The sequence below is a fragment of the Neolamprologus multifasciatus genome, chromosome 4 (assembly GCF_963576455.1).
Source record: "Neolamprologus multifasciatus chromosome 4, fNeoMul1.2, whole genome shotgun sequence".
NCBI lineage: Eukaryota > Metazoa > Chordata > Actinopteri > Cichliformes > Cichlidae > Neolamprologus > Neolamprologus multifasciatus.
This window is the reverse complement of record NC_140442.1, coordinates 32,600,787-32,614,986: the sequence shown is the minus strand read 5'-3', so window position 1 is coordinate 32,614,986 and position 14,200 is coordinate 32,600,787. Positions and strand designations below refer to the sequence as shown.

General features: G+C 43.9%; 1 protein-coding gene across 1 annotated transcript; it reads left to right on the top strand.

Moving 5' to 3' along the window:
• The first annotated feature begins 2,546 nt into the window (after positions 1–2,546).
• Positions 2,547–11,712, top strand: LOC146520899 (GTPase IMAP family member 9-like). Its single transcript, XM_085158389.1, has 2 exons — positions 2,547–2,579; positions 8,591–11,712. The coding sequence occupies exons 1-2, from the start codon at positions 2,570–2,572 to the stop codon at positions 9,334–9,336; spliced, it is 756 nt and encodes a 251-aa protein (XP_085014515.1). The 5' UTR covers positions 2,547–2,569; the 3' UTR covers positions 9,337–11,712.
• The last annotated feature ends 2,488 nt before the right edge of the window (positions 11,713–14,200 follow it).

Below are 14,200 nucleotides of genomic sequence, written 5' to 3'. Positions count from 1 at the left end.
GTATGGCCCGTGCACTGCTCCTGCCCTCCTCGTGCAGGGAGGAGCTTCATTCCCCTTACCTAACCCTAACCCTAACCCCTAACCCTAACCCTAAATTGGAATTAAACACTTTAATTAAAATTAGCTTTGGCGACTAATGCTATGCTAGGCTAACACGATGCTATGTTAAGGAACAGGAAATAACTATCCTTAAGGGATATGGAAATATACAAACTTAGCTTGGATGCTAATGTTAGGCTGATGCTAAGCTAATTGTTATAAGCTAGGCTAGGCTACAGGAAATAGGCAGATGACAACTTCCTCTTTGGAGAGGAGGTTAAAGGTTACTTATTAATTTCACAAGATATTAATATTTGACAACGAACCCCTCATGGCAATGAGGGTAAGAGGTTCAGTGGCTGGGGCCGGCAGTCCCTACGGGGGGACACCTGCCAGTCCCTACGGGGTGACACCTTCCAGTCCCTACGGGGGACACCTGCCAGTATTAGACAACCAATGAAATGAGAGGGAGGGCGTTCAGACCTTGGTGATCCGGAGAGGCAGCGGCTCGCCGCGGCTGGCTCTGGACACTGGTCCATGGGCTCTTAGAGACGGGTACCTGAGGCCCCCAGGGAATATGCCTTGTTGGCTTTCTCTGGGCTGCTCTCAATGCCCGGGAGCCTCCTAGGAAGGCAGCGGCTTGCCGCGGCTGGTCCTGGTGGGTCCCTTGGGGGATGCTCTTGTCTTGGTGGCCTTGGGAAGTTCCCATTTATCTCTGTCAAAGAGAAGGATCTCTTCCAGGACCTTTATCCTGCAACAATGACAACCCGACAGCCTCTACCTTGTCCGGGCAGATTTGAGGTAACCTAACGGTGCTAACAACCAATCTGTTAACTTGTGCAAGGGGTAAGTATGTGGCCCTCCCAGGTCCGACTGTAGGACAGCACGTGGGATGTGGTGGTCCAGGGCGGCAGGACCTTAAACGTGGCCCAGTCTTCTATGAGGGTTAGCCTCATCACTGCAACAGACCATTTTGCACCACACACGACGAATTCTCTTTTCCCTAAAAGAACAATTGGGCTCCTTTTAATTGCCACCCCTTCCAAATTTCATCCCCTAGCCCAGCTTAGGTGGCTAGGTCGTGGATGCACCGGGACCTAGGATCTTTTTCCTTTTTGATTCACCTCATCCCCTGTCCCAGCTTAGGTGGTCAGGCCGAGGATGAACCGGGACCTAGCCTTACACATCTCCCAATCCAGCTTAGGTGATTGGGCCGAAGATGCACCGGGACCTAGCTCTTCACATCTCCCGGTCCAGCTTAGGTGACCGGGCCGAAGATGCAACGGGACCTAGGACATGTTTCAATTTACTCTATATACAAGTCACTAATCCTAAACTTAACCTTACCTAAAACTGAAAATTCAAAAACCAGTTCCGAAAAAACCCCCAGAATAAACTCAATAAAAGTGGTAAACCTCGTTTTTAATCGATAGTTAAGAAACAAACAATAACACAAATCATGCGGAAACCTTTATTAACTTGAGGATTATTTCATATAAGATCGAAAACCTTTATCTTAAAACTCATGGTTTAATGGCAGATGATAGCAAACCATTTTTTAATGTAATAATCAAAAAAAAGAAAAGCACAATAGAATAATAACAAAACTCCAGAACTGCATGTAGATGAATAAGAACTAATTGACATAGATGGACACACTCCAAGGCTTGATCAACCTTGGCGGGGCCTCCCTTGGAAGAGGGTGTCTAGTGATAATGGCCGAAACACCCAATGATTCCAAGGTCCACTACTGATGATGTGCCTGTACAAAATAGGAATAATTGTATTTGTACTATAAATAACACAACATGGCAATAATAGTGAGGATAATACTAAATCAGAAGAATGATACTAACAATGGAAAGCATTTTCAAACCAAATACAGGGTTCCGTATAATGGGGAGTGACCAAAAGTGCTATCTCAGGGTCTCCTTGGGGCGAAACGGTCGCTTTTCAGGGAAGGAAAGAGGGAGACAGGGACGGGGAATGGGGGACTACGCATGACGTGCGGTGGCCCGTGCATTCCCAGTGACCCTCTATCCAACCACCCAGTCGTCGGACGAGGTGGCGAGGGCTCATTGCATTTTCTTTCACAAATCCTAACCCTTTTCTCTGTGTTGATGTTGCAAATCTTCCTGAACTCAATTCACAGAGACCATTGTTGTTATTCCAGGTGAAGTCTTACTGGCATTATTGAAAATAAGATTATTATTTTGTTTTCTTTAATCATCTGATTGAAAAAAATCAGGAACACTACTGATCCCAGGAGTCCAAAGATTTGATTGACTTTCTAATTTAACTTAAAAAGTGAAGAAATACCTGCGTGTTTGGTGTTTCTGTAGTGTTTGACTGCGGGTCCACAATGATACCAGCAGGTGGAGCAGTTTTACCACTCAGAGTTCAGAAGTGTCTGATGTCTGATCTGTGACAGGAAGTGATGCGTTCAAAGGGAGGAGTCCGGAGAAGGTTATAAGTGAGAGCTGAGGAAGAAAGAAAGGATCTAGCAGCAGGGATACTGACACAGACAAACATGGACAGAAGTGAGTGCATTTATAACTTTCATATATAAATATGATAAACTTCATATGAAATATATTAATGTGCACCAGACACTTGCTGAAATGAACGATGTTTATATGACTGTGAAAAACATTGTGATGTCTGATCTTTAAATATATCTCATGTCTGTAAATGTATGGTTTGAAGTGACTGCAGCAGGAGCCACCTTTAATTTATCTCAGTCCGGTTAATGATCAGCATGATTTCTGAACATGATTGATTATTAATAACTGATTTTAGTTTATAAGTTAGTATGTAAGACAAACATAATGGAGACGTTAATTCATACACAACAACACGTAAATCTGTGGAGCTATTAAACAAACTGTGTAGGTCTGAACCTAAATCACTTTTCAGACACTTTATTTTGACTTACTGTGTATGTTTTGGGCCCAATTCAGGGGCTGTCGGTCCCTTAAAGAATTGAATGGCTTTTAATTGTAACTATCTAGCCCACAATGCTGCCCAGTTTGCCTACCAACTGACATCATCTGCTAGAAAGATTTTAACAGCATTCATTGATAAAATGATTTATTTTACTTTTACTGTGATGTCACACAGGTATGTGATATATCTGAGGTGGACAGACGGTAATTTGAACAATGGGCTGAGAGGTCAGACCTTAAAGCCCATTGTTCATTCAGTGAGCTGGTTACAGTCATCCTGCAAATGTAATGTTTATAGGATTGGGGAAACCTGCAGTCAGCTAAGACTGAAGAAGTCACTTGGATGAGTGACGAAACGTTTCTCCCACTCAAAACATCCAGAAGTTTTCAGAATCAGCCTTTTGGGATTTACTTATCTGGATGATTGAGCATGTATCAAGACATTCAAGGTGCAGTTATTTATATTTCATCCATTGTATCTATTTGATCTCAAGGCCAAATATCTCTTACAGTGTATATCTATGAAACAAAACAAAAAATTCATTATTTAAATAAAACAATACACATTCATTATTTGTCACATACAGTATCACACTGGGTACAACATGCAGTGAAATGTTTTTGTGTCCATGCTGCGGACGTAGCTGCGCAATTACAGGACCCTTACTGAATACTGGGTAGGAATCGAACGTGCTACTTGCTCTTTAAAGGTGTGTAGTCTTATCTCAACACTATTCAGCTGCCATGCCAGCTGAGATGAATACTCTTCAGTTAATATAGTGGCACCACCAAATTTGTCTGAAAACTTACTTATATGTGCAAGATTATTATAATATTACCTAATAAGACCGATTCAGGACAGACAATTAGTTAACTTTTCTAGCAGTCCTTCACAAACAGGGAACAGTCTGTCTATTCTCTCCATCTGTCAGCTGCTGCTGGCTCTTCCTCCTCCTCTTCCTCACACACTGCTGAGTTTGTTGGATCATCAGGAGTGCAAAGCCTCACAGATGATGTGCAGCAGTGGGTCCCTCAGACTGTCCTCACTCTGGACACTTGCAGTTGTCACACATGGAAATCAAATGTGTGATAAGCTGCAGGATTCAAACACAAGTGTAACTTATAAATACATGTTCATACTTTTATTCCACAATCAGAGAGAAAGAAAAAGAGAGAGAGTGCAGAACAGACCGACTGTTAGGAGACCTGGGTCATCAACCCAGAGTTTTCTGATTTATTATTTATTATTATTATTGAACTTTGATTTTTATATTATTTCTAATTTCTAGTCTTTTGGTTTCTTTGTTAGTGTTCTGCTTTCTGGTGTCTGTGTGTGTTCCTTAGGCTACGTTCACACTGCAGTTCTTAATGCTCAGTTCCGATTTTTTGATCAAATCCGATTTTTTTGTCTGGTTGTTCAAATAAAATGTGACAGCAAATGCGCTGTAGTGTGAACTGTTCACAGCCCTCAAAGCGGCCTGCATGCACAAAAGAAGACATCAGACACAACGCGCTCTGCTTAGACCCAGACCAAACAGTATTGTTTGGTGGCCCTTAATGGCCCTTAATATATAAAGACTTGTTTTGGACTTTACGTTTCCCAGTTTTGCTTTAAGTTATAAAGTTATTTTGTTATTTACATTTGGCCTAATAATGATCCTTATTGCTGTTTTAGAGGGAAGCTTTGATTCAAATAATAGTTGCAGATTTCTGTCAGAATCTGCAGATTATACAGTACAAATAAAATGTTCACGTTGTCTTCCCAACAGTTTCACTAACATCTACACTGGATGGCCAAGAAGCCTTCACGATGTCTTCTCCGGCGCTAATAATTGCCGTCTTTCTTGTGTCAGTGACATAAAAGATGAATTTAATGCGACATGACCATACAAATAACAGTCGCTTTCTGTTATTCCTGTACAGTAAAAAGGTTTTACTGTACAGTCAGCTGTACAGTAAAACCTTTTTGTCTGTCTTCTGTGTCTCTGATGGTGTTGGTTAGTGTTATTTTGGAAGATTTCTGCCACACAAAAAAACATTTTCAAAACCACAACAGCTACAGGGTATCCACCATCCCTGGCTGATGTTCCTGCTCACTTGGTACTTGGAGCGCTTGCACCTGCCCCGACGCACTGTCATAGACGCCGGGGTTCACCAGTTGGCTGGTGAAGTTTAAAGCTTGACTTACTTGTTCTTCAGCAGCTGCTCCAGTTGGTTGGTCTGATGGTCTGTTGCATTGTATTCCAAGGCATCTCCTGGATCCTGTTCCCTTGTGTCTGGTTCCTGACGTGGGCTCTGGTGGACGCGAGCCTGCTCATTGTTGTTTTTCGCGGCTTGGTAGCTTTTTGAATTTGCACCCATTAATTTGGGCTTCACAGATAACTTCTGCCCTGCAACTGCTCATTTTGAAATGCTCCAACGATATCAGGTAGAGTAGCTGGAATATTAACTGTTTTTAAAAACAACTTTCACTGGAAACAAATGCATGTGCCGGTTCACCCACCTGCAGTTTTGAACTTCTCATATTTGAGCTGGCATATTCTCCAGCGGTTGTGTTTGCAGTAATTTTTAAGCCACTTTTCATGTTTTTTGGCTGACATTGTGCCTAAATAAGAATTTTAATAGTTGATTTTAATATTCATGTCTCTTGCCCTGATGGACTGCTTGCTCAGGAGTTTTTAAGTCTTCTTCGGTCTTTTAACCTAGTACAGTCTGTGCAAGTGCCTGGTTTTAAACATCTACATGCCACTGAAACAGCACTTTTGCAGATTTTTAACAATATCTTTTTAGCTATTGATTGTGGAAGTTCTGTGATTCTTCTGCTATTCGATTTAACTGCAGCGTTTGATACTGTTGACCACAATATTCTCATCTCTTGTTTGGAACACCTGGTTCGCATCAAAGGTGCCACACTTGATTGGATTCGCTCATATCTCAGTGGAAGAACGTTTAGTGTTAATGTTGAAAATTTTGAGTCCACCTTAGCCCCCCATTTCTTGTGGGGGTCCACAGGGCTCAATCCTTGGTCCTCTTGTTTCTTCTTTGTACTTGCTCCCTTTTGGCTCTATTCTTAGAAAACACAATATCCTTTCACTGCTACGCAGATGACTGCAAAATTTACTTGCCTTTAGCACCTAATAGCCCAGGCTCCATCCAACGACTTTCAAACTGCCTTGAATATGTAAAATTTTGCATGGCTCTGAACTTTTTGAGCTTTGATGAAAGCAAAACAGAGGTAATTATATTCAGGCCTAATAATACCTCATGCAACCCACTTATTAATTATAGTTGGCTTGGGTCGTATACTAAACAGCATGTCACAAATCTGGGAGTCATTATGGACTTGGATTTTAAATTTAATAAACAAATCAGTTCTGTGTTGCAAAAAAGCTTTATCCAGTTAAGGCAAATAGCAAAGCTTAAGCCAGTTTTGTCGAGGCAAGACATGGAGAAGGTAATACATGCCTTTATCTCAACCCAGCTAGACTATTGTAATGCACTTTATGTTGGAGTCAGCCAAGCATTCCTCTCACATCTTCAGCATTTTCAAAATGCTGCTGCCCGTCTCTTGACTGGTACATAGGCAGGAACATATCTATCCTGTCCTCTCCTCATTGGCTTCCTGTTTATGACAGAATTCAAATTTCAAAGTTCTAATGTTGGCTTATGAATGCCAAAATAGTCTTGCTCCTCCATACCTTCAGCTTTATATTCACTCGCAGGCCCTCACATCAGCCGACGAGCTGCTTTTGGTTGTACCAAAAACTAGGCTGAAACGTAGAGGAGAGCAAGCGTTTTCAATTGTGGCTCCCACAATTTCTCTCCCGCTTTTCTCAATGGCTCTCGGAGGAGGCGGACACATCGTTCACCCTCTCCCTCCCTTATCTTCCCTACTGCTGCTTCTATGTCTTTGTCTAATCTTGTCTAACTCTAACCTTCAAAGAGCCTCACAGTCTTGTTCTCTAAAACTGAAAGAATTATGGATTTGATCAACTGGTCCCGTAACGAAATTCGCTCCTCCTGGGCTTGGGAGAGCCCGATTGTCCTGCAGAGATGGTTGCTGCCGGATACTCGATGGTCCGTTGCGTCATGTGTCTGGCGACACGCGATAGAGGACATTGAACAACATCTACCAATTCGGAACCACGATAACAGAGTTCTGGCTGATTGGAACTGGCTCAGACCTGGCTTATCAAAGAACAAGAAGCAGCTGCAGCTGTTCAAAATCCTATAAGGCTGGCCAACATGATAGACGATGGGCAGGGCTGTGAGTACTCAGACTGTGTTTATTGAACGCAATATGGATAAGATCTTGGAGAAGAAGAACAGGAATTGAGAGAATTAGTGACCATAGACAGACATTAGACTGTAAAAATTGGATGCAGTTGTTTGCACTAAACCCAAACATTCACCATCTTCACTCATGCGGCAATCCCACTGGCGCCAGCTGAAGGCCTGCCAAGGTCGAAGCTGACTAGAACAACAAAAATTCTTCCACGATAACAGGATTGTTGTCAGAACTCTTTGTCCCTCCTTCAAGGCCACATGGGTCCACTGAAGACTGTTCACCTTCACTTAACCGGGTGTGGTGACACTTCTCTCAGCTGAACACAGGATACACAAACACACGCACGCACACATGTACACTGATATTGATACGCCCTCACTATCACCGTCCCTCCCCCGAATCCAGCGCCTCCTCCCATGCTTACCTCCCATCCGATGTGGACAGCGAAACAGCTGGAGGCGCAATCGAAGATTGCAGCGGTCCCAGATCTTGCTGTACACACTGGAATATTCTCCCATGTTGCTTGTTTGTGGTTTATTATGTTATGGTGTGATGATATCTGTGCATTCCCGGATTATCCTTTTGTATTACACATTTCAATGTTTTTTTCCCTTTACTACTTAGCCTGACCTGTCTCCCCAATGTGATGTTTGTGTATTGTATGTAGGGTCGGCAAGGTCTGTCATCTTGGTTGTGGGCAACTGCAATTGACAAATAAAGGCTATCTCATCATCTCATTTCATCAAACTTTTAAATATTAGACAGGCATCTTGGCTTCCTGTTTTCAAGTCTGTTTTGAAAACAAATCTTTTTTCAATAGCGTCTGGACCGGTGTGAGTTGACATTCGTTTTATCCTTTCATGTGACTGTCTTAATGTGGGTGTTTTTATCTTTTGTTTTATCTCTTGTTTTGTTCTACAGTACTTTGGGCAAACTTTCCATACACAAATTGCTTAAAAGAATGGTTGAATGAAAGTTGATGTGTAAAGCGAATTGAGTGCTCAGACTAGACAAGCGCTGTAAAAAACCCAGTCCATTTAGCAAATTGACTTTGTGCATGATCTGAGTATGATCTAAGTAGAAAGTAGTTAAAGTGCTGCAGAGCACAGTTTAACATAATAACAATAAACATAATAAACATAATAAAAACTTTTATGAAATTTCTCATGAAAAAAGAATTATCCCAGCTTACTGTCTTTCTAGATCTTCTGTCTTTAAAGGCTCTACATGGTTTGTTTTCTGTGGTTTATGTGCAGAACAGTTGTTCTGTTGGACATTTTTACATCATCATTAATGTATTTGTTATGTTCTCCAACAGCAGATCTCAGGATTGTTCTTGTTGGGAAGACTGGAGCTGGAAAGAGTTCAGCAGGAAACACCATCTTAGGAAGAAACGTTTTTCCTGTAACTCCGACAGCACAGTTTCGGGAGGAAACTAAAGAGTCTGAAGGTCAAACACTGGCTGTAGTCGATACGCCAGGTCTTTTGAGCAGAAGTTTGACTGAAGACGAGGTGAAGCAAGAGATCAGTAGATGCATCTCCTCGGCTGCTCCTGGTCCTCATGTGTTCCTGGTTGTGATCTATGCTGGCAGATTCACAGAAGAAGAAGAAGAAACAGTGAAAATCATTCAGCAGATGTTGAGAAAAGAAGCAGCAGGTTACATGATGGTGTTGTTCACCCATGGAGACGATGTAGAGGCAGATGGAACCAGCATAGATACGATCATCAGTGAGAATCCAGCTCTCAGTGAATTCATTCATCAGTGTCATGGAGGATATCATGTTTTTAACAACAGAAGCAATGATCCCTCTCAGGTCAGAGAACTGCTGGAGAAGATCAATTCCATGGTTCTGGATAATCGACAAAGATACTTCAACACTTTCAGTGAGGCTGAAAGAGCTGTGGACGAAAAGAAAAAACGAGCTCGCACAGAAATGGAAAAGGAAGAAGCCACAAGACCAGCTCAGGGGGAGAGTCCAGCTGCTGATTTTGGAGGTCCGGTAGGAGCTGAGTGGGTGCCAAATATCAAATGTATATCATTTTATATATCTTTCTTTAACTAATTTATATCCATCTAGAACATTTTGATGCAAGTGTCCAGTTTTGAAGATTTCAGGTGTAGAAATGCCAGCCTTCTCTGGAATTTAATCTTCAGTCAATAAAATACATTTTAAAAACTCAGAGGGCATGTCTTGTTCTAGAAGTCATGACCCAGTTACTCCCTTATCTTGGTTACAATTTTAGCTACTTGCATGTATATGTTTGTAGCTAAAATGAGATGCAGACAAAAACCTGCCTCTTTCTTTCTTTTTGTCCCCCTGAATAACTGCATAGTTATTCATATGAAATATCGAATTCCTTAATATGGAGGGACACAATGTTGCAGAGTTGGGTTTTTTTTTTAAATTATATTTATAAAGCAGCACAAATCTAGTGTCATGTGCCATTTAGTTCCATTATAATGAAGGGCAGGAAGGCAACTCCACAACATTGAACAGTGTTAAAGAGTGACATTCTGAGAAATTGATGAGGACTTTAGCTGCAGACAGTCAGCTAACAGAGCCTGGATTTGAGTCACAAATTACTACAGTCATAACCTGGTTAGTGGCTCTGGTCGCTCTTAGAGGTTGTTCTCCTGGTGGCTGCGTGCAGCGGGGCTGGAGGATGGTCTGTGCTGGCGGACGTAGGTTACTGGCCTGGTGGCCTGGCTGCCCCTGAGTGGATCCGGGGCAGGGGTGGGGGTTTGGGGTTCGGGGGTGCTTCGCCTCCGTGCTGGGGCTCTGGCTGGGCCTTGGGGGCTTCGGTCCTCGTCGGTGTGTCGCCGAGGTTGTGGGCGGGTGGGTGCACGGGGGCTCAGCCCTGGCGCAGGGGGCCTCTTGTGCATCGGCCTAACCGGGGGGCTCTTCAACTGGTAGGGAGGTTGTTCCATCCTTGCAGGAGTCCACTCTGCAGGTGGGGGAGAGACATAGGAGAGGTAGAGAATACTCTTAACCTGGGTGTCTGTTGTCTTGTGTAGTCTGGGAGATGATTGAATGTTGGGGTGGGTACAGTTTCCTCTGCGGTGGGGTAGGGTGGGCTGCCCCGGGTCCTGTGGGGCTTGGCGGTGCTGCTGGCCCCGTAGGCCCCGGTCTGGATGGGCCTGGGCTCCCTTGCCTTGGTGGATACCAGAGGACGGGGGTGCCTACTGGGGTCAGCGGGGGAGCTGGCCCTAGGGAGGGGCATCCTCCCCTCCCTTCTTTTCCTCCCCAACCCCGGCTACCTCCCTCTTCCCGCTCCACCACACCCACCCACACAGGTAGGGCCTTAGGTTGCGGGTGTGTCACCAGGGTGCAGGGGAGACATCCCCCCCCCCGTCCTCTTCTGGCCACCTGTGCCTCAATTTTATCTCACAACTTAGACATCCACATTACTTACACTCTCATAACACACACATATATATATAGGGCCTTGAGGGTGGGCACATTAACGGCGTCCAGTAGACGGGCTGTGTATTCAAACCTACCTCTGGCGCCAGTGCCCACCTCTCAATTTTAAATCCATGTAGACATTGAGGGTTCTCGGGAGGGGCCGTGCTAACACCTGCTGCTCTCTGGCAGCAGCACCATGCTCTCCCTTGTTTTAAATGCACTTTAGAGCAACACGCAGCAACACTACACTTGAGCGGGAGGAGGGAGGTATGGGGTCTTAACACACCCCCGTTCCCTACTAGCCATCGGGGCGGGGGGGGCTGGGAAGAGATGCTGGCTGTCCGATTGGCCACCCTGCTGCTGCGGAGCCTGGGGCGGTCTGCTTGCCTCCACCCCGGAGGGAAGGGTAACATCTCTTGGGTCTGGGTGGGGTGAGTGCTGAGTGTTTGTATATGGACTGGTTCTTATATAGCGCTTTTCTACTCTTTCTGAGCACTCAAAGCGCTGTACACAACTTGTACATTCACCCATTCACACAAGCACATTTTTCTAAGTGCTTTTCTAACTAACATTCACACACACATTCATACTCCGATGGATGCATCGGAGAGCAATTTGGGGTTAGTATCTTGCCCAAGGATATTTGGCATCCTGGGGATATTTGGCAAACTGGGGAAGCCAGGGATCGAACCACCAACCTTCCGATCAGTAGATGACCTGCTCTACCACCTGAGCTACAGCCACCCCCACACACAGTATATGTGTGCATGAGGGTGGGAATGCATGTCTGTGTCTGTGTGTGCCTGTTTGTCTGTGTCTATATGTCAGGTCGGGTCTTAGACTCCACCTCTCTGGGAACTCCCAGGCCCTCCAAAGTGTGGAGGCCTATCTTCCCTCACCGCACTCCCTGCCGGTGACTGATGCCCTCAGGGGTCGGTGCATTGGTGGTTCTTGGTGTCCAGGGCTGGGTGCTCAGGTATGTACCAGCTCACTCCCGGTGGCTACTTGGTGGGGCCTGGCGCCTGTTGCTCGGTCAGGCCTCTTCCGGGACGCGGGGGGCCCTCGGGCCTCCGGCCTCTGGGCCTGCGCTTCGGTTCACTCTGGCACAGCTGGCTGCCGGCAGAGCCGGCGGGCACGCCGGTGCAGCCCCCTCTAGTTTCTGCCCGGTGGCTACTGGGTGACCCCTCGTCTGGGGCTCTCCTCAGCCCTTCCCATGAAGGTGGCATGGATGCCCCTCCAGTGGTCCTCCTTGGGCTCTTGCACTCTGGGGCCTCTGGATGTCTGGAGCCTGGATCTCCTCCATGCCTGCTTCATGCCCTGAGGGACAGGGCTATGGCTCTCTACATCCTCTTGCAGACCATTACATGGGGAAACCATTTGAATACAAGCGCGCCGATCCACACAGGTGTGCACACGGGTGTTCACTGTTCGTAGACTTAAATTACACCTTTCTTGGCTGCTACTTCAAAGCACATTGTGCGCTGTCTGTCCTGCGTGCTGCACAACAACATTCAATATTTAGTATTTACTGCTGTTTACACTTAACTAGATTAATGCGATGGTGTTGTGTTTAGTATGTTGCTTTGTTGGTTTTTGTTGCTTGTTTTCTATTCTTTCTCTTTCAACAGGTGATCCAGGAGATTTTTTTCCCCTTTCTCACTGTCCCTCTCCCCTTCTGTTTTTCTTTTCCTTCCTCTTTCTTTCTCCCTTTCCTATCCCTCACTCATGTCTGTCCCGTCTGTAACAACTAAAAATAAAATAAAATAAATAATAAAAACAAAGGTCGATCAAATGGACCATGATGATCCATTTGGAGTCATTCAGAAGAAATTTTAATCTTTGTGGTCTTCCTATGTCACTCTCGTCAATTTTAATGGGGCAATGGCGAAACCTCTAAATAAGGCTATTGAAATGTTGAAACCACTTAAACAAAAGCATATTGTTGGACCTGTACTCTTCAATTGTGTAATTATTATCTGCAGGTTATTGTTTTTGGGGTTTTTTTTTGTTTTTTTCTGCCTGTCCCATTTGGTTCTTTAACCGTCAGAATTGTTGTCTGAAGACCAACAAGGATACCCAATGGATTTATTCTGCCAAATGGATCATCATGGCATGTATTACAGTGATTGCTATAACCTGGTGTTAATCTTCTACTTACAGGTGTCAGAATAATCATATGATCTCTCATTGCAGGTGTAAACATGATCACCTTATACACATTGCAGTTTGTTGCTCATTATAGAGTTGTGCCCGAGTTAATAAAGGTCAAAAACTTCAGTCAGCGTTATGACTGGCTGATCCATGGTGTGGGATGACTTTGGGCCCAGGAGGTTGCACGCGCTTACATAACACTGATATAATGTGATTCTTTGTGATTTTTTTATCTAGTTATATCTTTTCATTAAGTTTTTAAGTAGTGGTAGTTAATTAAACCAACATTCATTTAATATTGCATGCCTGATTCAGCGTATTATACACAGGTCAACTTGATAATTTGTAAAACCTTGCAGCTGTAGTGTTGTGTCTCCATAAGGGACAGTTGGCTCTAAGGAGATGAGTGGGAGCCAGTGTCTGTCCTCGAGACGAAGAGAATGTTCCTTTGCTGTGTCTAAAGTTGTCAATATTGACTGTATTGTACCACCTGTACGCATGAGGGGGCGTTCTAATACCCTGATTTTCATAAAACAATGGTTGTGTGGTGTCTGAAGCGAGATCTGATGCTGTCTGCTGTATGGTGTCCATCTCCCACGCGTGTATTCATTAAATCATCGTTTGACTTGACCCGGCCGGACCAGTGTGGTTATTTTTGGTTTTCCTCTTGTATTCATCCCCAATATTTGAATCCGTAATAGTAATAACTTAGAAATGACCACATTATGGTCATTTCTAACTGGTTACCCTACTATTACCACCAGCTGTATTTCCACATTTCTACCCCCAGATTTGGGCCCTTATTATTCAATTACATACATGTCAATGCAATATTACTCACATGTAACCACCATCTACTATGGTATTACTTGGATATTAACTGGTTAATACTTAAGTAATTGAGTAGTAATAACTTAGAAATTATCACATTTTCTTTCCATTTTGATACTCTACTTTTACCCCTTAAACCATGAAATAAACCATGAAATATGAAGTCAAATAGAAATAAACACACACGACTCCAGAAAAGATGAACTGTCAAATTAATTTTACCAAGATTTCCATATATACTGGCACCAGTTTAACTGTTTCTAAATTTGCCTTAGAGTCAGGAATGTGTCACCAAGAAGGAAGGCATAATGGCAGTTAGAATATAATTATCTGATGATGGGTTAACTTTGGTCCTTTGAGATATTCACAGATTCCTGTTGGATCTAATGAGCTCGTTCTCCTCTATTAGAGCAGACAAACACTGGTGGATCAGCTGAACTTAAAAGGACTGAAGGCTGCACACACAGGCTTGAACCGATCACTCATGCAACAAAACGGCAAAAGGGTAGGCTCATACAATGTCCAAATTTCTTTTAGC